Source organism: Trachypithecus francoisi, unplaced genomic scaffold, assembly GCF_009764315.1.
Source record: "Trachypithecus francoisi isolate TF-2019V2 unplaced genomic scaffold, Tfra_2.0 Lachesis_group10, whole genome shotgun sequence".
Lineage (NCBI taxonomy): Eukaryota > Metazoa > Chordata > Mammalia > Primates > Cercopithecidae > Trachypithecus > Trachypithecus francoisi.
Window position 1 is genome coordinate 45,036,150 of NW_022681455.1, and position 26,246 is coordinate 45,062,395.

At 39.3% G+C, this 26,246-nt stretch overlaps 1 protein-coding gene across 2 annotated transcripts in view; it reads right to left on the bottom strand.

Annotated features, from left to right (window-relative positions):
* Window positions 1–14,729: 14,729 nt before the first annotated feature.
* SUPT3H (SPT3 homolog, SAGA and STAGA complex component) overlaps window positions 14,730–26,246 on the bottom strand; it is a 516,212-nt gene continuing 504,695 nt past the window's right edge. The window contains exon 11 of one of the 2 annotated variants that reach the window (XM_033217359.1): window positions 14,730–14,874. In XM_033217359.1, the coding sequence (XP_033073250.1) occupies window positions 14,833–14,874 (42 nt within the window). In that variant the 3' untranslated portion in view covers window positions 14,730–14,832. The remainder of the gene's footprint in view (window positions 14,875–26,246) is intronic. The other variant, XM_033217358.1, reaches the window with a different exon arrangement.

Here is a 26,246-nt window from a genome sequence, read left to right on the forward strand (position 1 = left end):
CAAAACAGACCATGATCCTTAATTGCAGAGTCTGTATTCTAGAGGGAGAACACAGTAACAAAATAAACAGATCTATGAAATGGTATTTTAGAAGACAGTAAGTGTTAGAGTGAAAAAGAAAGCAAGGAAAGGGATATGATGTGCTAGGTCAGGGGTTGGGGTCTCAATATTTAAAAGGGTGGTCAGAGAAGGTCTTATAGAGACAGTGGTTTATGTTTTCTTGAGACAGGGTCTGGCTGTGTTGCCCAGGCTGGAGTGCAATGGCACGATCCTAACTCACTGCTGCCTTGAACTCCTGGGCTCAAGTGATTCTCCTGCCTCAGCCTTCCCATTAGCTGGGACTACAGGAGTGTGCCACTGTGCCTGGCTAGTTTTTAAATTTTTTGTAGAGACTGGGTCTTGCTCTGTTGCCCAGGCTGGTCTCCAATTCTTCGCCTCAAGCAATCCTCCCACTTTGGCCTTCTAAAGTTCTGGGATTACAGGCGTGAGCCACTGTGCCCAGTCTGAGAAAGTAACATGATATTTTCATGTATGACTTGAAGAAGGTAAGGTAGCCATGAGGGCAGCTTTTTACGGTGGATGCTTGTAAACACTGAGTACTCACGGTGTGCGCAGCTAACATCCATCTACTTCATTGAGACCCATTTTGCTTCCATTGAAATGATATTCAAATATACCATTAATGTGATAATTGGTTATGACTGCTGATAAAAATGATTTATAGAATAAATATAATCTTCATTTCAACTGAGCAAGAAAAAAATTGAGATCCAACAGAAAGAAAACCACATACCTCACTTTTATTTTAACTACTACTACCCCTCTCTCTGAAACCTGCCTCTCTTTCAATTTTCATTATATGTGATTTTGGGAATGCTGAACTTACTTTTTTAGTATCATTAGCTGGGAAAGGGGGTTAGAAAGAGCAGGAGGAAATAGCCTATCCATATGAAAACAATAATCACATAATATTTATTGTCTGGGATTGAAATGTTTCAAATAGGCAAAGCAATAAAATGTAAGGAAAAGCAAAACTTCCTAATGTTAAAAATATCATAAATTTTTCCCAAAATAAGACATATGAAAAAAGTTCCAGTGATACTTTATGTCAAAGGAAGAAAAAAACCCTTAAATCTACATTAAAGCTGCCTGAAATCTTCAGAAGGTACAATCTACTCACCATTGGAGAACTGAGGAGACAATGGCAATTATGATAAAGTACAGAAAGCAACAATTACCTTTTTTTTGAGCTTGAGAATCACATTTTAACATAAATTCACGGATCCCTGCATTTTGGCTTTTTGCTGTCTATTAAGTTTTAAAGAAGGTAATGTCAAAAAGTTAGCAGGATTTCAGTATCACTTTATAGTGATTTTACATTTTATAATTACAATGGGACGTACGTATATATTTATTAATAAAAGAGTAGCGCTTATATGGGAAAAATACGCTTTATTGAAACTACAGGTAATTTAGGTGGGCTCATGAACCCCTTTCTATAATTCCACGGTTCCCCTCAGGCTATTTGGGGCCTGCAGACTACATGTTGATTACTTGATTTTCACAGGTGCCAAATAAGATTTCTGAAGGAATGGCTATAAAGAGAACAGACATTTTAATTTCAAGCTACTCTTTGGAGTAACTTCCAGTTCACAAAATGTTATTTTTCGTCTAAATAGATCTTTATATTTGCTTTAAGTTCAGTGGACATGTTATTCCATTACCCTTAGGGAAATTTGATCCTAAAAGGCTCATTGTCTTTACAGTGAACCAGTGGAAGAACTGGTAGGTTTTCAAAAATGGACTATATACAAAAATAGTCCTACTAGTTTTAATTCTTTTTCAAGATTGTATAGATTCAGATGGAACTCAAAGGTTCTTAGGTCTTAGTAGTGCAAAGTAATGCAAATATGATTAAGGTCATCTGTTTATGAGGTCCTCAACCCCTTCACACAAGACTGATGTCACAGTGACCTACTCACAAAGGCCACAAGAAAGCTGATGCATGAGGTGCTTTAAATTGGTTTCTCTGAGACATTGTCTTTTTTTTTTTTATTATTATACTTTATGTTCTAGGGTACATGTGCACAACGTGCAGGTTTGTTACATATGTATACATGTGCCATGTTGGTGTGCTGCACCCATTAACTCGTCATTACATTAGGTATATCGCCTAATGCTATCCCTCCCCCCTCCTCCCACCCCACAACAGGCCCCGGTGTGTGATGTTCCCCTTCTTGTGTCCAAGTGTTCTCATTGTTCAATTCCCACCTGAGTGAGAACATGTGGTGTTTGGTTTTCTGTTATTGCGATAGTTTGCTGAGAATGATGGTTTCCAGCTGTATCCACATCCCTACAAGGGACATGAACTCATCCTTTTTTATGGCTGCATAGTATTCCATGGTGTACAGGCGCCACATTTTCTTAATCCAGTCTGTCATTGATGGACATTTGGGTTGGTTCCAAGTCTTTGCTATTGTGAATAGTGCCGCAATAAACATACATGTGTATGTGTGTTTATAGCAGCAAGATTTATAATCCTTTGGGTATATACCCAGTAATGGGATGGCTGGGTCAAATGGTATTTCTAGTTCTAGATCCTTGAGGAATTGCCACACTGTCTTCCACAATGGTTGAACTAGTTTACAGTCCCACCAACAGTGTAAAAGTGTTCCTATTTCTCCACATCCTCTCCAGCACCTGTTGTTTCCTGACTTTTTTTTTTTTTTTTTTTTGAGGCGGAGTCTCGCTCTGTCGCCCAGACTGGAGTGCAGTGGCCGGATCTCAGCTCACTGCAAGCTCCGCCTCCCGGGTTTACGCCATTCTCCTGCCTCAGCCTCCCGAGTAGCTGGGACTACAGGCGCCCGCCACCTCACCCGGCTAGTTTTTGTATCTTTAGTAGAGACGGAGTTTCACCGTGTTGGCCAGGATGGTCTCGATCTCCTGACCTCGTGATCCGCCCGTCTCGGCCTCCCAAAGTGCTGGGATTACAGGCTTGAGCCACCGCGCCCGGCCTCCTGACTTTTTAATGATTGCCATTCTAACTGGTGTGAGATGGTATCTCATTGTGGTTTTGATTTGTATTTCCCTGATGACCAGTGATGATGAGCATTTTTTCAAGTGTCTGTTGGCTGCATAAATGTCTTCTTCTGAGAAGTGTCTGTTCATATCCTTTGCCCACTTTTTGATGGGCTTGTTTTTTTCCTGTAAATTTGTTTGAGTTCTTTGTAGATTCTGGATATTAGCCCTCTGTCAGATGAGTAGACTGCAAAAATTTTCTCCCATTCTGTAGGTTGCCTGTTCAATCTGATGGTAGTTTCTTTTGCTGTGCAGAAGCTCTTTAGTTTAATTAGATCCCATTTGTCAATTTTGGTTTCTGTTGCCATTGCTTTTGGTGTTTTATACATGAAGTCCTTGCCCATGCCTATTTCCTGAATGGTATGGCCTAGGTTTTCTTCTAGGGTTTTTATGGTTTTATACAATCATGTCATCTGCAAACAGGGACAATTTGACTTCCGCTTTTCCTAACTGAATATCCTTTATTTCTTTCTCTTGCCTGATTGCCCTGGCCAGAACTTCCAACACTGTTGAATAGGAGTGGTGAGAGAGGGCATCCCTGTCTTGTGCCAGTTTTCAAGGGGAATGCTTCCAGATTTTGCCCATTCAGTATGATACTCGCTGTGGGTTTGTCATAAATAGCTCTTATTATTTTGAGATGCATTCCATCAATACCAAATTTATTGAGAGAGTTTAGCATGAAGGGCTGTTGAATTTTTTCAAAGGCTTTTTCTGCATCTATTGAGATAATCATGTGGTTTTTGTCTTTGGTTCTGTTTATATGCTGGATTATGTTTATTGATTTTTGTATATGGAACCAGCCTTGCATCCCAGGGATGAAGCCCACTTGAACGTGGTGGATAAGCTTTTTGATGTGCTGCTGGATTCGGTTTGTCAGTAGTTTATTGAGGATTTTTGCATCGATGTTCATCAGGGATATTGGTCCAAAATTCTCTTTTTTTGTTGTGTCTCTGCCAGGCTTTGGTATCAGGATGATGTTGGCCTCATAAAATGAGTTAGGGAGGATTCCCTCTTTTTCTGTTGATTGGAATAGTTTCAGAAGGAATGGTACCATCTCCTCTTTGTACCTCTGGTGGAATTTGGCTGTGAATCCATCTGGTCCTGCTATTAATTATTGCCTCAATTTCAGAGCCTGTTATTTGTCTATTCAGGGATTCAACTTCTTCCTGGTTTAGTCTTGGGAGGGTGTATGTGTCCAGGAATTTATCCATTTCTTCTAGCTTTTCTAGTTTATTTGCATAGAGGTGTTTATAGTATTCTCTGATGGTAGTTTGTATTTCTGTGGGGTTGGTGGTGATATCTCCTTTATCATTTTTTATTGCATCTATTTGATTCTGCTCTCTTTTCTTCTTTATTAGTCTTGCTAGTGGTCCATCAATTTTGTTGATCTTTTCAAAAAACCAACTCCTGGATTCACTGATTTTTTGACGGGTTTTTTTGTGTCTCTATCTCCTTCAGTTCTGCTCTGATTTTCGTTATTTCTTGCCTTCTGCTAGCTTTTGAAAGTGTTTGGTCTTGCTTCTCTAGTTCTTTTGATTGTGATGTTAGGGTGTCAATTTTAGATCTTTCCTGCTTTTTCTTGTGGACATTTGGTGCTATAAATTTCCCTCTACACACTGCTTTCAATGTGTCCCAGAGATTCTGGTATGTTGCATCTTTCTTCTCATTGGTTTCAAAGAACATCTTTATTTCTGCCTTCATTTCGTTATGTACCCAGTAGTCATTCAGGAGCAGGTTGTTCAGTTTCTGTGTAGCTGAGCGGTTTTGAGTGAGTTTCTTAATACTGGGTTCTAGTTTGATTGCACTGTGGTCTGAGAGCTTGTTATAGTTTCTGTTCTTTTACATTTGCTGAGAAGTGCTTTACTTCCAACTATGTGGTCAATTTTGGAATAAATGCGATGTGGTGCTGAGAAGAATGTATACTTTGTTGATTTGGGGTGGAGAGTTCTGTAAATGTCTATTAGGTCTGCTTGGTGCAGAGTTGAGTTCAATTCCTGGATATCCTTGTTAACTTTCTGTCTCGTTGATCTGTCTAATGTTGACAGTGGGGTGTTAAAGTCTCCCATTATTATTGTGTAGGAGTCTAAGTCTCTTTGTGAGTCTCTAAGGACTTGCTTTATGAATCTGAGTGCTCCTGTATTGGGTGCATATATATTTAGGATAGTTAGCTCTTCTTCTTGCATTGATCCCTTTACCATTATGTAATGGCCTTCTTTGTCTTTTTTGATCTTTGTTGGTTTAAAGTCTGTTTTATCAGAGACTAGGATTGCAACCCCTGCCTTTTTTTGTTTTCCATTTGCTTGGTAGATCTTCCTCCATCCCTTTATTTTGAGCCTATGTGTGTCTCTGCACGTGAGATGAGTCTCCTGACTCCAGTAAACCGATGGGTCTTGACTCTTTATCCAATTTGCCAGTCTGTGTCTTTTAATTGGAGCATTTAGCCCATTTACATTTAAGGTTAATATTGTTTTGTGTGAAATTGATCCTGTCATTATGATGTTAGCTGGTTATTTTGCTCGTTAGATGATGCAATTTCTTCCTAGCATCGATGGTCTTTACATTTTGGCATGTTTTTGCAGTGGCTGGTACTGGTTGTTCCTTTCCATGTTTAGTGCTTCCTTCAGGAACTCGTGTAGGGCAGGCCTGGTGTCGACAAAATCTCTCAGTATTTGCTTGTTTGTAAAGGATTTTATTTCTCCTTCACTTATGAAACTTAGCTTGGCTGGATATGAAATTCTGGGTTGAAAATTCTTTTCTTTAAGAATGTTGAATATTGGCCCCCACTCTCTTCTGGTCTGTAGTTTCTGCCGAGAGATCTGCTGTTAGTCTGACGGGCTTCCCTTTGTGGGTAACCGGACCTTTCTCTCTGGCTGCCCTTAAGATTTTTTCCTACATTTCAACTTTGGTGAATCTGACAATTATGTGTCTTGGAGTTGCTCTTCTCGAGGAGTATCTTTGTGGCGTTCTCTGTATTTCCAGAATTTGAATGTTGGCCTGCCTTGCTAGGTTGGGGAAGTTCTCTGGGATAATATCCTGCAGAGTGTTTTCCAAGCTGGTTCCAGTCTCCCTGTCACTTTCAGGTACACCAATCAGACGCAGATTTCATCTTTTCACATAGTCCCATATTTTTTGGAGGCTTTGTTCATTTCTTTTTACTCTTTTTTCTCTAAACTTCTTTTCTTGCTTCATTTCATTCATTTGATCTTCAACCACTGATACCGTTTCTTCCAGTTGATCGAGTATGTTACTGAAGCTTGTGCATTTGTCACGTAGTTCTCATGTCTCAATTTTCAGCTCTATCAGGTCATTTAAGAACTTCTCTACATTGGTTATTCTAGTTAGTCATTCGCCAAATCTTTTTTCAAGGTTTTTAGCTTCTTTGCAATGGGTTTGAACTTCCTCCTTTAGCTCGGAGAAGTTTGATCATCTGAAGCCTTCTTCTCTCGACTCATCAAAGTCATTCTCTGTCCAGCTCTGTTCTGTTGCTGGCAAGGAGCTGCGTTACTTTGGAGGGGGAGAGGTGCTCTGATTTTTAGAATTTTCAGCTTTTCTGCACTGCTTTTTCCCCATCTTTTTGGTTTTATCTACCTTTGGTGACGTACAGATGGGGTTTTGGTGTGGATGTCCTTTTTGCTTATTAGTTTTCCTTCTAACAGTCAGGACCCTCAGCTGCAGGTCTGTTGGAGTTTGCTCGAGGTCCACTCCAGACCCTGTTTGCCTGGGTATCAGCAGCAGAGGCTGCAGAAGAGTGAATATTGCTGAATAGCAAATGTTGCTGCCTGATTGTTCCTCTGGAAAGTTTGTCTCAGAGGGGTACCCAGCTGTGTGAGGTGTGAGGTGTCAGTCTGCCCCTAGTTGAGGGTGTCTCCCAGTTAGGCTACTCGGGGGTCAGGGACCCAACTGAGCAGACAGTCTGTCCATTCTCAGATCTCAAACTCCTTGCTGGGAGAACCACTATTCTCTTCAAAGCTGTCAGATAGGGACATTTGAATCTACAAAGGTTTCTGCTGCCTTTTGTTTGGCTACGCCCTGTCCCCAGAGGTGGAGTCTACAGAGGCAGGCAGGCCTCCTTGAGCTGTGGTGGGCTCCACCCAGTTTGAGCTTCCCGGCTGCTTTGTTTACCTACTCAAGCCTCAGCAATGGCGGGTGTCCCTACCCCAGTCTCACTACCGCCTTGCAGTTAGATCTCAGACTGCTGTGCTAGCAATGAGGGAGGCTCCGTGGGCATGGGACCCTGTGAGCTAGGCATGGGATATAATCTCCTGGTTTGTTGTTTGCTAAGACCCTTGGTAAAGCACAGTACTAGGGTGGGAGTGACCCGATTTTCCAGGTGTTGTGTGTCACGGTTTCCCTTGGCTACGAAAGGGAATTCCCTTCCCCCTTGTGCTTCCCAGGTAAGGCGATGCCTCTCCCTGCTTCAGCTCTCGCTCGGTGGGCTGCACCCACTGTCCGACACGCCCCAGTGAGATGAACCTGGTGCCTCAGTTGGAAATGCAGAAATCACCCATCTTCTGTGTCGCTCACGCCGGGAGCTGGAGGCTGGAGCTGTTCCTATTTGGCCATCTTGGAACCGCCCCCGAGCTATTGTCTTTAAGAAAAAGGTTGTGGTCATCTAAAGTTCATGAGCTGTGTAGTCAAATAAGTGAAACAAGAATTGATGAGATTAAACAAAGATTTTTAAAAAAGGATTCTGAGCTCATGTTTAAATGCATTTTTTTGGCTGGGCGCAGTGGCTCACACCTGTAATTCTAGCACTTTGGGAGGCCGAGGCAGGTGGATTACTTGAGGTGAGGAGTTCAAGACCAGCCTGGCCAACATGGTGAAACCCTTTTTCTACTAAAAATACAAAAATTAGCTGCATGTGGTGGTGCCTATAATCCCAGCTACTCTGGAGGCTGAGACAGGAGGATTGCTTGAACCCGGGAAGCAGAGGTTGCAGTGAGCCACTTCAGCCTGGGCAACAGAGTGAGACTCCATTAAAAAAAAAAAAAGCATTTTTTTTTCTATCAACCAAACCACAAATGTTTATGAGTATCTGTGTATGTGAGAATGACAAAGAGGTGTCAAGACTTGCCCTCAAATTCTTAATCTGGCATAGTCTAAAGGCACATGGACAGATGATCAGGGACACTAGGAAGCACAGAGAACAAGAAGGGCTTAAAGAGTTCAGGGGAAGCAAAGGGTGCTGTGTGCTGAGACAGGCAGGAAACTTTGTGGGAAAGAGCTAGGGAAGGAGACCACCATAAAAACCTAGGAAAGAAGAGGCAGATTTATTTTGCATACTGCTAACAGAAACACATGACCTTCTACGCATTGCCGTGGAAGGGCTCCCAGGAGACCTCATCTTCACATAGGCCACATAGCCATACCTAGGCCATAGGGACCTTTGCCTGTGATCGTCACAGGAACACAGCCAGACAGCCACTCTTGTGAGGAGCTGCCACAGGTAGTTTCGCATCTGTTTCCCTAGTTCTGGTAAGGCAAAGGTCTTTCCACCTCAACCCCCTTTGGGATGTGAATGCAAGCTATAAAACTGCTTGGCTGGCCAGGCACGGTGGCTCACGCCTGTAATCCCAGCAGTTTGGGAGGCCGAGGCGGGTGGATTGCCTGAGGTCAGGAGTTCGAGACCAACTTGACCAACATAGTAAAACCCCATCTCTACTAAAAACACAAAAAATTAGCTGAGTATGGTGGCATGCGCCTGTAATCCCAGCTACTCAAGAGGCTGAGGCAGGAGGATCGCTTGAACCAGGGAAGTGGGGGTTGCAGTGAGCCAAGACCACACCACCGCACTCTAGCCTGGGCAACAAGAGTGAAACTCGGCCGGGCGCGGTGGCTCAAGCCTGTAATCCCAGCACTTTGGGAGGCCGAGACGGGTGGATCACGAGGTCAGGAGATCGGGACCATCCTGGCTAACACGGTGAAACCCCGTCTCTACTAAAAATACAAAAAAAAAAAAAAACTAGCCAGGCGAGGTGGTGGGCGCCTGTAGTCCCAGCTACTCCGGAGGCTGAGGCAGGAGAATAGCGTAAACCCGGGAGGCGGAGCTTGCAGTGAGCTGAGATTCGGCCACTGCACTCCAGTCTAGGCGACAAAGCGAGACTCCATCTCAAAAAAAAAAAAAAAAAAGAGTGAAACTCTGTCTCAAAAACAAACAAACAAAAAACAAAAAAACCAAAAAACTGCTTGGCTGTGGTTTAGAGTTGGCTCCTCCATGACATGGTAACCCTCCACTCACTCACATCTTCTGTCAACTGGCCCCTCTGGCTTGGCATCTTCCTGTGGGATTAGGAACATGGGAAGTTGACACTGTGCCAATCTTGCTTATGTAGCTGTGTAACAAACTGTCTAAAGCCATTTGGGCTCACTGTCTCCTTACAGGCCAAACCTATGGAAGTGTGGCAAGCCAATCCATCAGCTGTAGTAGTTGCTGCTGCTTAGTGTCTGCTTGCTTGACTGACTGATATGTTTAGGTCAGGGAGGGGTGACAAGAAATGGCCAATGCATTGGCAGGTGAACTAACTTTTCCCAAGTGAAGCAGCTGGAAGATGCAATTAAAACCATTCAGAAATAGCTGGGTGCGGTGGCTTGTGCCTGTAGTCCCAGCTAATCAGGAGGCTGAGGTGGGAGGACTGCTTGCACCTAGGAGCTGGAGACCAGCCTGAGTGATATAGGGAGACCCCATCTTAAAAAAAAAAATTCAGAAAAGTTGTAGCACAGGCTGGTGCAGTTATTTGGAATCTTAAAGGACATAATTCAGAAGGTGGCTTGTCCTGAGGCAGAACAAACATAGGGTTGAATTAAAGAAGCTCTGGCTGGGTGTGGTGGCTCATGCCTGTAATCCCAGCATTTTGGGAGGCCAAGGTGGGAGGATCACTTGAGACTAAGATTTTGAGATCAGCCTGGGCAACAAAGAGAGACCTGACTCTCTCTCTTTAAAAAAACTGCTGCTAACTACTGAGTCGAATGGAAAACTATCCTTTGTAATTCAAATTGTGCACGGTAGCTTTTCTCCACTTTCCTATTTATCTCCATACATTACCTTTCCCCCGGACCTGCCTCACACACAAACATGTCAGGCTGGGAAAAACTATGACTACTATATAATTAATTAATGAATTAATGAGCAAGTCTTTAAAAGGGTCATTTATTTAAAGTTTCAGGGCATTGCCATATGTACTTCTGTATCTTTCACTGCAAACACATGTAAACAAGATGGGAATTATTTTACAACATGGATAAATACCTTGTATGAAAGCATGAAACAGTAGCCTGTGTAAATAGAGCCTTCTGGGGAAATCTGGTTTTCAGAAAGGAGAGAGGCTTTGTATACATGGATCTCTGAGGAAGTTTTTCCCATAATTTGTATAGGGAATTTTAGTATATTCATTGATTATATACATTTTTCTTAAGGCTTAAGACATTATTAAAAACTTGGCATGATCCTATATAGTTATATTCTATTATACATGATATGATATTCTATTATATACGTAATACTTGGCATTAGAGAAGGAATGTTAAGTTAAAATACAATTTTCTTGCAATCAAATTTTCTGGTTCTGAGAAGTGCTTCTAGGTTCAAGGTCAGGCAGCAATTCTCTTTCATATGTTCTCAGAAATCTCTACTCCAGTACAGTCCACGTTGTGTAACAGTGGTTAATAGCATGAGCTTTGGGATCAAAGTGCTGGGTACAAATGCCAGCTACACCTTGGGTAATTCTGCATAAGACATTTAAGCTGCTGTACCTCAGTTTCCTCTCTCCTGCCTGTGGGCAACAGGGCATATCTGGTAGTGGGGCTGTATTAAATGAGATAAATCATACAAACTGCTTAGTACACAGGGTAGCACATGGTGTGCTATAATTATTATGTCATAACTTATTAACATACATAATATACCATCATTTTTGATAGCAAGTAGAGTGTTACCTGGTATAAGTAAAACTATATTTTGATCATCTTGAGCCTTGCCTTCTTTTTTTTTTTTTTTTTTCTATCTTTACCCTCCTTTGAAAAAAATGAGCATAGTGAATATTGGGTGGTGATGAGCAGAAAAGGGATCATGAACACAATGCTGTACAGGTAATTACAGTGGCTCCCAACAATGAAATATGTATGTGGCGTTCTTGTGACTTTGCAGGAATTGTTTGCTTTAAAATATGCTTCAGTTGCCGAAACTTCCATGACTTATGACAGCTTGAATACCTACTATCTTGTTCGGAAAACAAACGCAAGTCTCTTTCTTTAGGTACCATGGTATCAGTATCCGACTTACAACACTTGAGACTTACTTTAAGAGATACGACTTTCTAATATTTGCGTTTTTAACGACATCTGGCCCTTATTTAACCATCACATTTACATCCAATTCCTGCAGGCATAGTTTTGTTGTTTAAGCTTGGCTAGATGCCCTCTGCAGAAAGCCTTTGCTTTAATGAACCACAATTCCACAAAAAACTGCTAGAGTTCCCTGCTCTCTTCTCACCCCTGCCACTGTACAACAATAGCATGTAAAGTTTCATCTTGAATTTCAAATAAGAAGGTAAAAATAAGAAACTATGTTGCTGGAGAATTAGCTTTATGTAGTAGCCATTACTATGACATATTCAACTTGATGCCCTTAGATTATTTGCAGAAGTGTTTATGTACTACGAAATGTTTGGCCAGAGCATACAGGAAACTGTAAAATATTTTATGTGATGTATACACGGTTGATGGTAGAATTTTAAATGTAGCCTGGAGAGGTTCTATCCAAATTCCAGGGGGGCAGATGAGAGAATATGTTCTCTTTAGTGATTCCGTTTTACACAAGAGGTTATATGAACTGGATAGCATTGCTTTATTTAAGAACTATGTAAAAAAATTCATAAAATTAAACTTTAGAATTCTAAACAAGTAAATGTGCTTTCTTTCAGACCAAGAATCACCAGTTATGTTTATTTGTCTTCTACATGGTAAAAGCATTAGACATGGCTTGTTTATTATTTTGTAAAAATAAAGAACAGCAATAAATGAAGGGTTCTCCCCAGATACAGGAATTATATACACCATTTAAAAATATTTGTGCTTCTGATGGTTTTCCAATAAAAAGTCTTGGTTTTAAAATTGAAACAGTATTTTTGAATCACAACTATTACAATATAAGAAGGCAGGAAAGCTAATGACATAACCTCTAAATGGCACGTTCAGAAAGTCATACTTCCAAATTTAGGTGAAGGGAGAAATATTTCTACTTTCTTTACCCTTAAATCTAAGAAGCAGTATCAAGAGAGGCTATTTATTTATTGGCTTATTTATTTTCAAATTCAGTCTCTAAAATACAAGGGACAAAAAACAGAAATTAGCTTTGTATATTCCTTTTTGACTTAGAGTTAAGGCTGATGTGTAAGATAATAGACTGTTTACTTAATACCACAGTCACACTGAAGATTTTACTATATAAACATATGCTTTAGGATGTATCCATAATTAGTATAGTTTTTAAATAAATTTACATTGTTGTCAAGGATAAATATACCATAAAACCCCAACATGTCTTAGCATAAGCAATATTCTTATGCTAACCCAGTATGGCAGAAAATACTTTATAATACCAGACTGAAAATTAGGGACCATCGATTCTTGTCTCTGTTCTGTCACTACCATTATTGAGTGATCTTAGGAAAGTCACTTTCCCGCTCTAGGCCTTGGTTCTTCCATCTGTAAGATAAGCAGCTGTTCTCAATGATCTCTAAAACTGTCTTCTGCTCTAACATTACAATTATTGAGAACATAATTTATTGAAGTCAAGTTTTCTTAAACGTTTCTTCTGTAAATTTTCCTTTATTTATTTCTATAGTCACTGCTGAAGGAAATTTTATTTCACTTCAAATTTAATATTGTGCAAAGAGTCAGAGAAAGAACCTAAGTATAAAAAATAGAAAAAGGAATGAAAAATATTGAGCAATTATGGGGACATGTAGGCTGGTTTAGGACAGACATAAATGACCTTGCTTTATTCTAAATTCAGCTTACTGGCTTATGATGAAAAATGAAAGGTTATTATATGAACTTGGCAAAACCAGATTTTATAAATAATTACCTGTCAGACTGTTCAAGATAGACAAACATACGCCAGACCAACAAAAACACAGACCTGTCATATTTCTGAGAGAAATGTACATTGAGTCTTCCTTCTCTGGGACTATAAGGAGATCAGGTAGAATAAAATGAAGGAAAAAAAACCCAAACCCTGTATTTTCTGCCTTGTGCGTACTTTCAAATGTATAATGTGGGAGAGAAGGAATTTTGATGTGATAAATTAGCCCCCGAAAATTTTATACCATCTATAAGCATGGCAGATCAAAACCAAATACAATAAATGCTATCGTTTAAAAGTTAGCATGTTTACTGCAAGCTTATAATTTCCCATGATTATGGATGACAAGGAAAATGAGAATGATGACAAAAATAAATGTTTAATCATACATTTTAACAAGCATAGATGGAACATCAAAACCCTTTGGGAATATTTTGATATTATATATCTGTGATTTTGTTTCTGAAATTCAAATTCTTTCTAAAAAGATTAACATAGAGCAGGTAAATGACAGTTAACACATGTAAATAATGTGGCATAATCATATTAACAGAGACTCATAATGCTTTGGCCACAAGAAAAAGCTCTTTCATATTTCTCATTTCTATTTTTATTCTTTAGAGAGAGTGTTTCAAGTGTGTGTAAAATCCATGATAAAAGTAAAATTATACAAAACTCCCACAGAATTAAAGAAATAACTTTCTTTTCTTGCAACTGAAGTTTAATCAGGAACTGTACTCTTACATCTGCTATATTTTGGTTTGTTCCGAGGAGTTACGGTTCCTCATTTACTGGAGAAAGTATAGATGCCAGAAGGGTAGCTTGGCTGCTAACAGCAAGAAATTACCCAGCCCACATTTCCAGTCTAGGTGTGGTAGTGCTTTGAAGGGAGGAAGCACGAAATCACTCTGCTCTCCTTCTACTAATTCTGAATACTTGGCTTCTAAATGTGTATGGCATGTGCAGGAGTGGTGGGTCTGGGGATTGGAGGAACAGGAAAAGGAGGGAAATAAAGATGGAGGAAGAGGTTCTGTGTGAGGAAAAACACACATGAAAGGCAGATGGCAGGAAGTTGGGAAGAAGGCAGTGAAAATGACACATACTGTAAGTGGAGTAAAGGGGAGAGGAGGTGGGAACAGGTGATTTAGCAGGTCTGTTAAATCTTTGATTACTGTAAGTTTATAAAGTAGATAGCTGTCAATAAAATACATATAGTCAACAAATGTTGGAAAGTCAAGCTGATGGTATAAGGGGAGGCAAAACTCACTGTCCTTTTAATTTTGTTTCCCTGTTCCAAACCTGGATTATAAAATGTATCAAATAAAACACTGACAAAAGACTGGACCGGGGCAACCACTACTTTTAAGATATGTGAACTGAGGGCAGTAAATCTACTCAAATTAAAATTTCAAAATTGTGTGATCTGCATTCTTGTCCACCTACACACTATCCTAAACATCCTGCCATTCATTAGCTGAACAGCCCATCTAGTAAACAAGACTGATGGTTGAGTGGCTGGAAAAGAGCAGGAGTCAGCAAGTTGGTAGTCACAACAAACCAGCCCACTCCCTCAGATAAAAGAAAGGTAAATTTGTATTTTATTTTGTTCACAAGAAATCACCTTAATATAACACTGCCTTTCCTGTTGTTGCGGGCACATCACAGTTGTCACATCAGCAGGCTAGAAAAGCCATCCCATTCCTGCGGTAGGCATTCTGTCAAGAAAAAGAAATCTGCAATGAATTATCACATCAAGTCAAACAAGGAAAGGAGGCAAAAAGCAAGCAGAGCCTTCTTCCTGTTTTGTAGACTCTGCTGGCTACAATCTAATAGAATGCTTAATCTGAATATTTCTGGTGGCAAAACTATAGCAACCATTCTGTCTGTTAAAAAGTCGGTGTGGTTAGCAAGTGGTTAGTGATTCTATTTTTGGGAAGTAGGAGATACACAAAATAAGACATCCCATTTTGTTAACTGATTGGGCTTGGTTAGGCCAAAGAGAGATATCGAATCTGTTTGTCTTTTATAAACATGTGTTCTCTATTCGACATGCTCAGGATCACTTCTAATTAAGTATCTTAATAGTCTATAAATTACTGACTCATTATTGGCCCTTCCCAGGCCTAATTTATAGTCTGAGTGAAGAGCTATCGGAACGGACACTAATAGAGGCCTCTCCTCCCTGGTAAAATATGATTATCTCAAAGGAGTTCTGTATTGTTCTGCATATCGTAGACAGTATCAAAAATGCAAATCTTAATTTTATATACATTACCTGTACATACAGATGTACCCATGTATATGCATGCTGGGATAGAATACTCCCATAAAAGAAAGTGGGAAAATGGATTCTAAGTGCAAAAATATAATACGTTCCAGTAAGGAAAGAAAAATTGCATGCTTTTCATTCCAAGAGCTATATTTTGCATTTCAGTGTTGGGAGACCTGGACCACACAGGGTCTCTGTAACATCCTGAATCTCACCGTAAGACCCAGAGTGGAGAAGAACTAAAATTCAGGACTTAGGAATAAAATTTCCCTTTCACTGGCACATTTTTCATCATTTAAACTAGTAACAGTCACATCCAGAGAATTCATAATCTTCAACTGGATGGAATTTTCCTACAATCTGTTTTCAGAAAAACAAAGAAAATCATAAAATTTCATGTTAGGGATTTTTCCCCCTTAGGCTTATAATTCTGAAGCAGTTCTGGAGTCTGTATACTTCCAGCCCAATGAATTAACCTTGAACAGCCACAGCCATCTTTTAAGAAATATAGAATAACCTTTTACGATCAAGATAATGCTGTGGAGGCAGTGAAATCTTCATCTTAAAAAAAAAAATTAAACCACATTAATAATTATACTATAAACGGAAAGTAGACTTAACCCTTTTAGAAGGACTTCCATCAACATGAGGTGAAACAAATACAGTTTTCTAGATAACCTTCTGTTAATCATAAAATTCAATTAACTTGAAAACCTTCTCTCCAAATATCCTGCTTAAGAAGATTTACTATGCTTGTCAGGCTTTGGCGCCCTGGCTGAAATTTCTTCGGTTAGTTATGCTGCTACGCAGTTCACTCCAGATCAGTGTAGCAGGGATGACAAAACAGTGGCACATTCCAAGTGTCATTCCTCAGTATTCTTTCTGTGAGCTTGTTCTGTACCATGGGGCTTTTTGTGTTGTACAACACTTCTGGATTGAAGAAAACATTCTAACAAGGACTAGAAAATTCCAACTCTACTTCCTAAAATTGTGCGCTATAGAACAGTGTTAAATGAATGCCTCAGAGAGCCACAAATAACTTGTAGGAATGCACAGGGTGTCTTCCCACAACCACAGGCAGGGGAGCCTCATCTAGGAAACAGCTCCTACCACCATGGCTGCCTACAGAGGCTTATGCCAAGGTAATACTCTTAGCTTCCTCACCCTGGTAGTTTAAATTTTACAACCACAGTGACAATCTTTAACATAATGTACTATTTAAAGCACAGGGATGGTTTTATATGGAGTTAAATGGACCTAGGAGTAAGGCTGCATTCCTTCTAAAGGTAGAGTGTTGAAGTGAGCCTTGCTTGAGAAAGGAGGTTTTGGCTTAGAGGGAGACTGAGTCTTAGCTGGGTTCACCTGAGAAATAACCAGGTTTTAATGTTTTCAGATGGGGCAATATGAAATAGTTCTTATTAGCATGGAAAAGGTCACTTTTGAAAGATCAATTCACCTTCACAGGTGATTTATCACTGCTTTGCAAACAATTAAAAGATTACAGGCGTATTTAATAACACAGATCCTATGAGAAAACCAAAGTTTAGAGTTGACCCAGACTTCTGTGATGAGTTCTTCCTATTTTAATTCTAAAATAAAGAAGGAACCAACAAACATGTGTAATTAGTGAAGAGCAATTTCAGCAAACATATTCCCTAGGGTCCTCTATTTTGAGTCACTGCTTTTTCCTTTTGATGTACAAAGGATGTACGTTGTCTATGTAAGGCAATTATGGGAACGTCCCAACTTTGGCATGCTTTCCAGAGTAAGCAACTTTACAGGAAGATGGATGAAGACAACTCATCTTCACGTCAACTGTAAATTTCTCTCTATTTGTGTTGCAAATGTTGAAACTAAATTTAAACATTGCTTGGTGTGAGGGCCTTCCAGAGGCCACATTCTCATGGAATACTTCGTGTCCCACTTACTTTCTTCTGTCAGACCCTATGAATGATTCCCAGTTCTGTATCTTTACAGACACCTCTAGTTAGTAAAATCCAGGCTTTGACCAGAAACAGGACTTCCACCCACTACTGAAAGTTATAGATTAATCAATAACACAATCAGACCTCCCCAACAAACTGGCTTCTACATGCCTATATACTACTTAAGGTTTATTTCTGATTTAATAAAGTTCTGTTCTCCACATCAGTTGCTCCTTTGTGAATTTGCTGAAAAGTTCAGACATTTTAGTATCTCTTAAAGTTCACAGCAAAGACAATACTTAATGTTTTTAAGGCCCAATTAGTTCTAAAATTAGGAATTCATAGTTCCCAGGTTTTTTAAAATTGAGGACCCAATTTTGGACATTCATTTATAGCACCAAATTATGACCTGTGCCATTATATCAATCTACCTGGATAAGCAGATACAGATTTTACCTACTGCACTGGGCACTGGTGGGGTAATTAATTTCTAAGTGTGCACGTTTTAAAATGACTTTTTTTTTTTTAACTTCATATGGGCAAGCTAGAGAAAACATTTAAATCTCATCGTGGTTTACTTCTGTTTTTTATGGGTTACCATAAATTGGTACATCTTAAGGGATACGAATGAATATTAAAAAGATAATATTTTTCTTAAGCAAAAGGACACATGCTACAAAACTTAATTTTGTAGTTCCAACTTAAATATTACTGTGTATTATTTTTGCCATTAGCCTAATTATTAGAACATTAACTATAAACACCAGTCTTTCTTCCAGTATAGACTTGTTTTATTCTATTACTTTTCCTGTTTCTCTTCTGCGTTCTCAAATCTTAAATAAACTAGCATAAGAATTTCACTGTAGTAAGTCCCAAACTCTCTTATGCATACTTTATTTCTCAAAGGCATAAGAAAGAGGTTTTGGTTCTATTATCTGAATTCCTATAAATTTGCTTAATATGATTTTGGCAAATCTTTACTGAGTTCTTATTCTGTAAATCACTGTGTGCTTGGTGGTACAACAGGACACAAAGATAAATAGACAGTCCCTGGCTTCACTAAACTTCCAGTTTCACATTCAAGTTTTAACCACCACAAGTAAAATGCACTGAGAGGTCATTCTCAACGTGAGAAAGGAGGGAGAAAACAAAGCTTTTGGTTTTTTGCTTCTAATCACAATATTTAATTTGAACTTACACTTTAGAAAGGCACGAGATTTGTCTATTTCTCAAAGTAGGGAGGGGCAAAGATTAAAAAATGCTGAGACACATGGTTTTATGGTTTATGAAATATTTTCATGTCTGTATCTAATTTGAGCCTTACCACAATTAGTAAAAGAGTAGATTTTGGATTTAAAACCCAGGGCCTGTGTTCTTTTCATTATACTACATTGTCTTACAATAAACAAAACAAACCAGACAGTCCCCTGCCCCAGTTCCACCCACAGCACTGTAGATACACATATTCTCTTAGTCCCAACAAACTCAGTTCTTGCTAAACATCACTTAAAGGGTAAATTACAATTTTATTTCAAATTTAAGCTAAATCAGCCAGGTACAATACTTCAGAGTACAGACATGGACCTTGAATCTAAATCATCCTCACTTTGGAGGCTTTCTCAACTACTGCTTATTTTCCAAACTAACTTTAAGAATAGTGTATAGTATAGAACATTGCACCCAAATCACTCGGGGAACTTTAAAAGATGCTGATGCTATAGCTCCAGTTCTTCAAAGCCAGTGGGTCTGAGTGGAGTTTAGGCTGTGGAACATTTTAGAAGTATCCCAGGTGCATAGTGAGAGTTGAGAACAGTGGTAAAATGGATGAGGAGACCATTAACAGGACCCAGTAATGGTTTTGTCAATAAATGGAACATTTTCAGAATCTGTCATGATTATGGAGCAAATATTTCCTAATGGAAATTCTAATTATGGCATTTAGTAAATTTAACATGGAAGAGGCAGAAATTGAAGTTTTCAGACTGTGGCTTTTACCCACAGCAGATGGGTTACCTATATCTCCACACTTTTAGGTTATCTGTAGACTAGGCATTGCTTTCCCCCCCGCAGATGCTGAGATGCCACTATTAGGAGCACAGTCTGTCTGACTGCCACAACATGTTTAATACTATAGTGAAAAAGGAATTTGGAACTAAGCCTGCTAAAGCAAGCTGAACAAACCCTTTACTAACTAACATCTAGAATCAACAATAGAACTTTGGAATTGGAAAGTATCTTTGTGAATTCCTCTGGCCCATTCTTAATGTAACATGAAAAAACTAATGCCCAGAGAGTGACCCGTCCGCAGTCACATGAGGAAAAGCCCAGGATTCCTGACTCAGTTTAGGGCCTGTTGCAGATGGTTCTGATTCTGCCCAAAGCTATGTGTTTAGCTTCCCCAGCCTTAATGGGGAAAACAGATGCAGGGAAAGAAACAGTTTTTCTGGATAAAGAACAGCCCTTGGGAGCAGAACAAAAGTGAAGAAACTGGTGGTGGTGGTGGGAGAGGGTTAGAGGAGGGGGAAGGAAGGAACACAATTATGTCCGAAACAATATAGCTGAGCAGGTAGAGGTCAAGCCATTATAAGCTTTGAGTTCTACTTTGGGCTTTTCTGCTTTATGATTAGCCCTCCCCTGGAGAATCACTTAATTTTCCTGAGTGCCCAAAATAATAACTCTGATAAATGAACAAAGCATCAAAATAAGATAAATATAGCTGAAAGGTTCTGTGGCAAATGTATGCATCTTTAGGACCTTCAAGGGGGTGATACACCATGTGTTTTCATGGAAGTCTTACTACGGCTATGCTCGGTGTCTGATTTTGGGCTGAGCAAATAACATGGCCTGCGTGGAGCTATTTGGAGTTGGCAAGTTTGGGTTAAATCCAGCAATAAAAGGGACAATAAAAAGATCTGGAGAATACATTCACCCTCTCCCAAACTACTGTTAACTCCTAATTAACTAAGTATAGATTATAGACGCTTTGTCTCTAGGATGATTTGTGGGCCACAGGAGCTGCCCTGTTACCAAGAGCCTGGGGGTTTTCCAAATTCTTCACATCCTGGGATGTGAGGGCACAGAGGGTTGAGGTTGAAGGGGATGAAGATGAGCACAGAGGGTTGAGGTTCTACACTGGCTTTGCTTTGCTGGGAGAAAAAGGTAGGGAGGCAGTGGAATAAACTAGAAGGAATAGGCTTTCACTAACTCTTACTTATTAACTTAACCTAAATGTCTGGTTTATTGGAATACTCAGTTGAGCCACAATTGGGAAAGTAGGTACATTTCTGAATTTCATGTATAAATGCTGTTTTGGTCAACTAAATTGTCCCCCTCTCTGTCCCACCACACTCCCAAGCTTTATAGTAAAAATCAGTCGTGCTTGTAACAGGCCTTTTTCAATCTCTCTTCTGGTAGAAGAGACTATGCCAAATTGTCTCAAACTTAGGTTGTTTCATATTCTACTGCTTCCACATGTCCAAATTCAGCCCTGGCCTCTGGGAGGTCATTAGATTCCGAGTCTAAGCCCTCTCTTTTGCCTAAGATCCAGCCCTGGTCTCTGTGAGGTCGTTAGATTCTGAGTCTAAGCTCTCCATTTGCCTAAGAACATGACCATGCCCTGAAAGACATATTGTTTTGCTTTAATACTATAAATCTTGGAAGCTCAGGAGTTTCATATGAAAGCTATGCAATCGCTTTTTAAAAGATAAAATATGCCCCTTTCTTTGCTGGCCTTGTGTCTGCGTGTGGGCAAGATATTTAATTATAATGAATAAAGCCGAATGGTAGTCTAAGACTCTTAAAATCAAAGTGGGAATCATGGCTGAATTTCATTAGCAAACATAAATAAAATAGGCACATCTTGTTTGCACCATGCCATGTGACTTTTCTCCTTTTGATAATTTCATTCTAACTCTGATATTTCAGAGGATCTAAATTAAACCATATGATGTATAACACTGTATAACATGCAAAACTCATCATTAAACATTTTTCTTTTGTATACTTGCCCTATGTTATAAATATCCTGTCAGAAGCAGAGCCTTGATTTAACGACAGTGGAGGGAGCCCTGCCCTTTAAATAAGAGGTCTTCTCTGGCTGGCAGAATGGGAAAAAAACATAGTATTAACTCTCATTGTAGTCCAAGTAACCCAAAGCCCATAAATCTTGAGGAACTTGTCATTTTATGCCTGATTTTTCTCTAAATCTATCTCAGTCTCTTCTTATTTTATTAAAAATACTAACATTGGGCTTTTATAAATTCTTGAGTTATTACCAAGTTGTTTCAGCAGTCTGAATACAAAAATCTCTAGATTAAATTTAGTCATTAAAAATTACCATTCATAATTGCCCAAGTCATTGCAAATTATGACATATATTAAGACTTTTTTGTTGTTGAGCAAAATAATTAAGTGGTTAACACGACATTGTATTTTAGGAAAAAAAGGTTTTTGTAAATATTATCTTTGGCAATTTTATGAGACTATGTATAAATTATTCTTTCCATGACACTGTATGCACTTATATACATCTATGTTTAATAATAATTTAATGCCAATCATATTAAACTTGTCTTCAGCCACTTTTATATTAATGACAATCAAAACAAATGTCTCAAATTATTCTAAGCTGCAAACACATATAAGCAAGCATTTTAGGTTCCCATACTGTTACCAAAAATTAGAATCAATAGTAGGTTTGTAATAGATAACATAATATACTCTTTTTTTACAATCTTGGTTTTATAGCCATGTTACTCAATTGGATTTTCAAGGTCTTAGACAATACTGATACAAGATAAAAACAAAAAGAACAGCCAGAAAGTGCCAAATTGGCAGGAGTTAGTAACCCAAATAACAATTGTTTGGGGGCTAAGCTCTAACAACAGTTAATTCTCATTTCACTTGAGTAACCTATAACCTTCAGAAGGAAGGGAGCTTAATGTTCTATTTATTTCTGTATGTCTAAGGCATAACCCAATGCATGAAATAAGTTAAATGCTTAATAAAGAGTCATCTAATGAATGAAAGAATTTGACTAGCAGGTGGCTTCTTTTCCTCTGGGCAATACTGGGAAATGCTGATGTGCTCATCATTAGAGCAAGGGCTGGATAGTCTCAGTTCCCAAAATTGGACTCAGACCACACACTTACTGTTTTGCAAGAGAACCATCAGCACCAGTTATTAAGAAAACTAAATAAGTGACCTTGATAGCCCAACTGCTGGCAAGAGTTGCAAAGCAGTTATTCTGATATTAGGTCTCAGTTCCCACTGGGAGCATTTCTGGGCTTCTCCTTACTAATTATCAGTCAACAGTGAAAACTTATGCATCAATCAAGCCAATTGCTTTGTTTGCCAGAAAAAGTATTCAACTCATCTAAAACAACACTGTGAAATTATTTTGAGTCTATAAACATTTTAGGTTCAAATACTCTGTTATCAAAAATTATAATCAACAGTAAGTTTGCAGTAGATAATTTTTTTTTACAATTTTGGTTTTGTAGTCATGTTACTAAGTTGCATTTTCAAGGCCTTAGACAATACTGATGTAAGACAAAAACAAAAAGAAAATATTGTTGCTATGCCCTTCCCCCACCTCTTCTCAATGGCCTTTGCCACATTAAAACACAACACAAGATGGTATCTCATTGTGGTTTTGATTTGCATTTCTCTGATGGCGAGTGATGATGAGCATTTTTTCATGTGTCTGTTGGCTGTATGAATGTCTTCTTTTGAGAAATGTCTGTTCACATCCTTTGCCCACTTTTTGATGGGGTTGTTTTTTTCTTGTATATTTGTTTGAGTTATTTGTACATTCTGGGTATTAGCCCTTTGTCAGATGAGTAGATTGCAAAAATTTTCTCCCATTCTGTAGGTTGCCTGTTCACTCTGATGAAACTTTCTTTTGCTGTGCAGAAGCTCCTTAGTTTAATTAGATCCCATTTGTCAATTTTTGCTTTTGCTGCCGTTGCTTTTGGTGTTTTAGACATGAAGTCTTGCCCATGCCCATGTCCTGAATGGTATTACCTAGGTTTTTTTCTAGGGTTTTTATGGTATTAGGTCTAACATTTAAGTCTCTAATCCATCTTGAATTAATCTTCGTATAAGGAGTAAGGAAAGGATCCAGTTTCAGCTTTCTACTTATGGCTAGCCAATTTTCCCAGCACCATTTATTAAATAGGGAATCCTTTCCCCATTTCTTGTTTCTCTCAGTTTATCAAAGATCAGATGGCTGTAGATGTGTGGTATTATTTCTGAGGACTCTGTTCTGTTCCATTGGTCTATATCTCTGTTTTGGTACCAGTACCATGCTGTTTTGGTTACTGTAGCCTTGTAGTATAGTTTGAAGTCAGGTAGCGTGATGCCTCCAGCTTTGTCCTTTTGACTTAGGATTGTCTTGGCAGTTAGAATGGCAATCATTAAAAAGTCAGGAAACAACAGGTGCTGGAGAGGATGTGGAGAAATAGGAACACTTTTACACTGTTGGTGGGATTGTAAACTAGTTCAACCATTATGGAAAACAGTATGGCAATTCCTCAAGGATCTAGAAATAGATGTACCATATGACCCAGCCATCCCACTACTGGGTATATACCCAAAGGATTATAAATCATGCTGCTATAAAGACACATGCACACGTATGTTTATTGCGGCACTATTCACAATAGCAAAGACTTGGAATCAACCCAAATGTCCATCTGTGACAGACTGGATTAAGAAAATGTGGCACATATACACCATGGAATACTATGCAGCCATAAAAAAGGATGAGTTTGCATCCTTTGTAGGGACATGGATGCAGCTGGAAACCATCATTCTTAGCAAACTATCACAAGAAGAGAAAACCAAACACCACATGTTCTCACTCATAGGTGGGAACTGAACAATGACATCACTTGGACTCGGGAAGGGGAACATCACACACCGGGGCCGATCATGGGGAGGGGGGAGGGAGGAGGGATTGCATTGGGAGTTATACCTGATATAAATGATGAATTGATGGGTGCTGATGAGTTGATGGGTGCAGCACAGCAACGTGGCACAAGTATACATAGGTAACAAACCTGCACGTTATGCACATGTACCCTAGAACTCAAAGTATAATAAAAAAAATTAAAAAAAAAAAAAAACAAAACAACAACAACAAAAAACCACAAGGAGTAAGCACACAGAGAGCAATAGCTGTTTGCCAATGGTCAATTTGATTGGACAGTAAGGAAATTATAGTTAAGGTCTTTAAGATTTAAAGACAGTGAATAAAAAATTAGGACAAAAATCAGAAGATGGTAGTTAATAATATCAATTACATTCGGTAGCCACCTGAGAAGATATATTTTTACACTTGATTTTAGCCAAAAGGCTGAGAAATGATAGAAAAGGTGTATGTCTATAGGAACCTACTGTCATTCATTCACTTATTCATTCCAAAAATACAGAGTACAAGGTACAGTAGATACAGCAGGATCACAGATGTGGTTCCTGCCCTCTGTGGTGAACAGGCTGAGGGGGAAGACACATATTGAATAAGACATGCCAAAAGTGATGGAAGTTACAAAATGAGAATAGACTGCAAAGGGCTGTATAAGAGGGCAGTAGAGGTAGATGGGGTGATCAAGGAGGCTTCTTGAAGAAGTCACACAGCTGAGATCTGAGTTGGGGACGGGAAGGGGATGGGTTTGGGGGACAAAGAAGTATTCCAAGTAAGGCCAAGAGAAGAGAGACCTTAACTTATCTTGTTTCCAAACGCCAAGCTATAGGCTTAGTCAATAAATGTTAAATCTGAGACACCAACCCAAACTACCTACCACTAAAGGGCTTATCCAAATTGAGGTCAGCGATACTCATAAGCATTCAACCAAGTGATTCTTTTGAATCACTGCTTTAGGGCCTGGCATAAACTCTTTATATTACATTAGAGTACTCTCTGTTGGCATTTATTTCCCAGGTGAACTGCTGTGGACTGACAATAGGGGGGCACGCCTCTTCCATGCCTTTGTGTCTCTTTCCTTAAAGTTAGGTGTTCTGGAGACACTGTGAACATACTTTTACCTTGTTCATACTACACATCTGTATTTCTAAAACAGAGTTGTGTTAATTAAATTTGCCATGGACATTTACAATAATATGCCTTAACCATTCTGAAAATTTATCTCCAACATATCATAAACAACCAAAGTGTCTCCTCTGATGTGAAAAATTAATTTGAACAGGGCTATCATATTAAATGACAAGATCTGAGTTGTGGAGCCATCCTAAGTCAGATATATTATTTATGTGGTAGTGACAGTACTCATTTTACTGGATATTATTCTAATTAATTCTAAAAGGTGAGCTTTTGGGTTCATAGTAACTAGGATCCTGTACTGGCCCAGATCACCCTTATCACACTATTGTCCAAGTCAACTGCCTACTGGGTACACTGTTTCACAAACACAGTGAAAAGGTTTCGGTTTAGCACATCAAAAATAATGTTGTTTGTTTCACTATTTTTTTTTTTTTTTTTGAGACAGGGTCTTGCCCAGGCTAGAGTGATGTGGTGTGATCACGGCTCAATGCAGCCCCAATCTCCCAGACTCAAGCAATTCTCCCTTCTCAGCCTCCTGAGTAGCTGGGACTGCAGGTGTGCACCACCACGCTCGGCTAATTAAAAAAAATTTGTTTAGAGATGGGGGTCTCACTTTGTTGCCCAGGCTGGTCTTGAACTCCTGGGCTCAAACGATCTTCTTGCCTTAGCTACCCATCATGCCTGGCCCCTTGTTTCACTTTTTTTTTTTTTTTTTGAGGCGGAGTCTCGCTCTGTCTCCCGGACTGGAGTGCAGTGGCCAGATCTCAGCTCACTGCAAGCTCCGCCTCCCGGGTTTACGCCATTCTCCTGCCTCAGCCTCCCGAGTAGCTG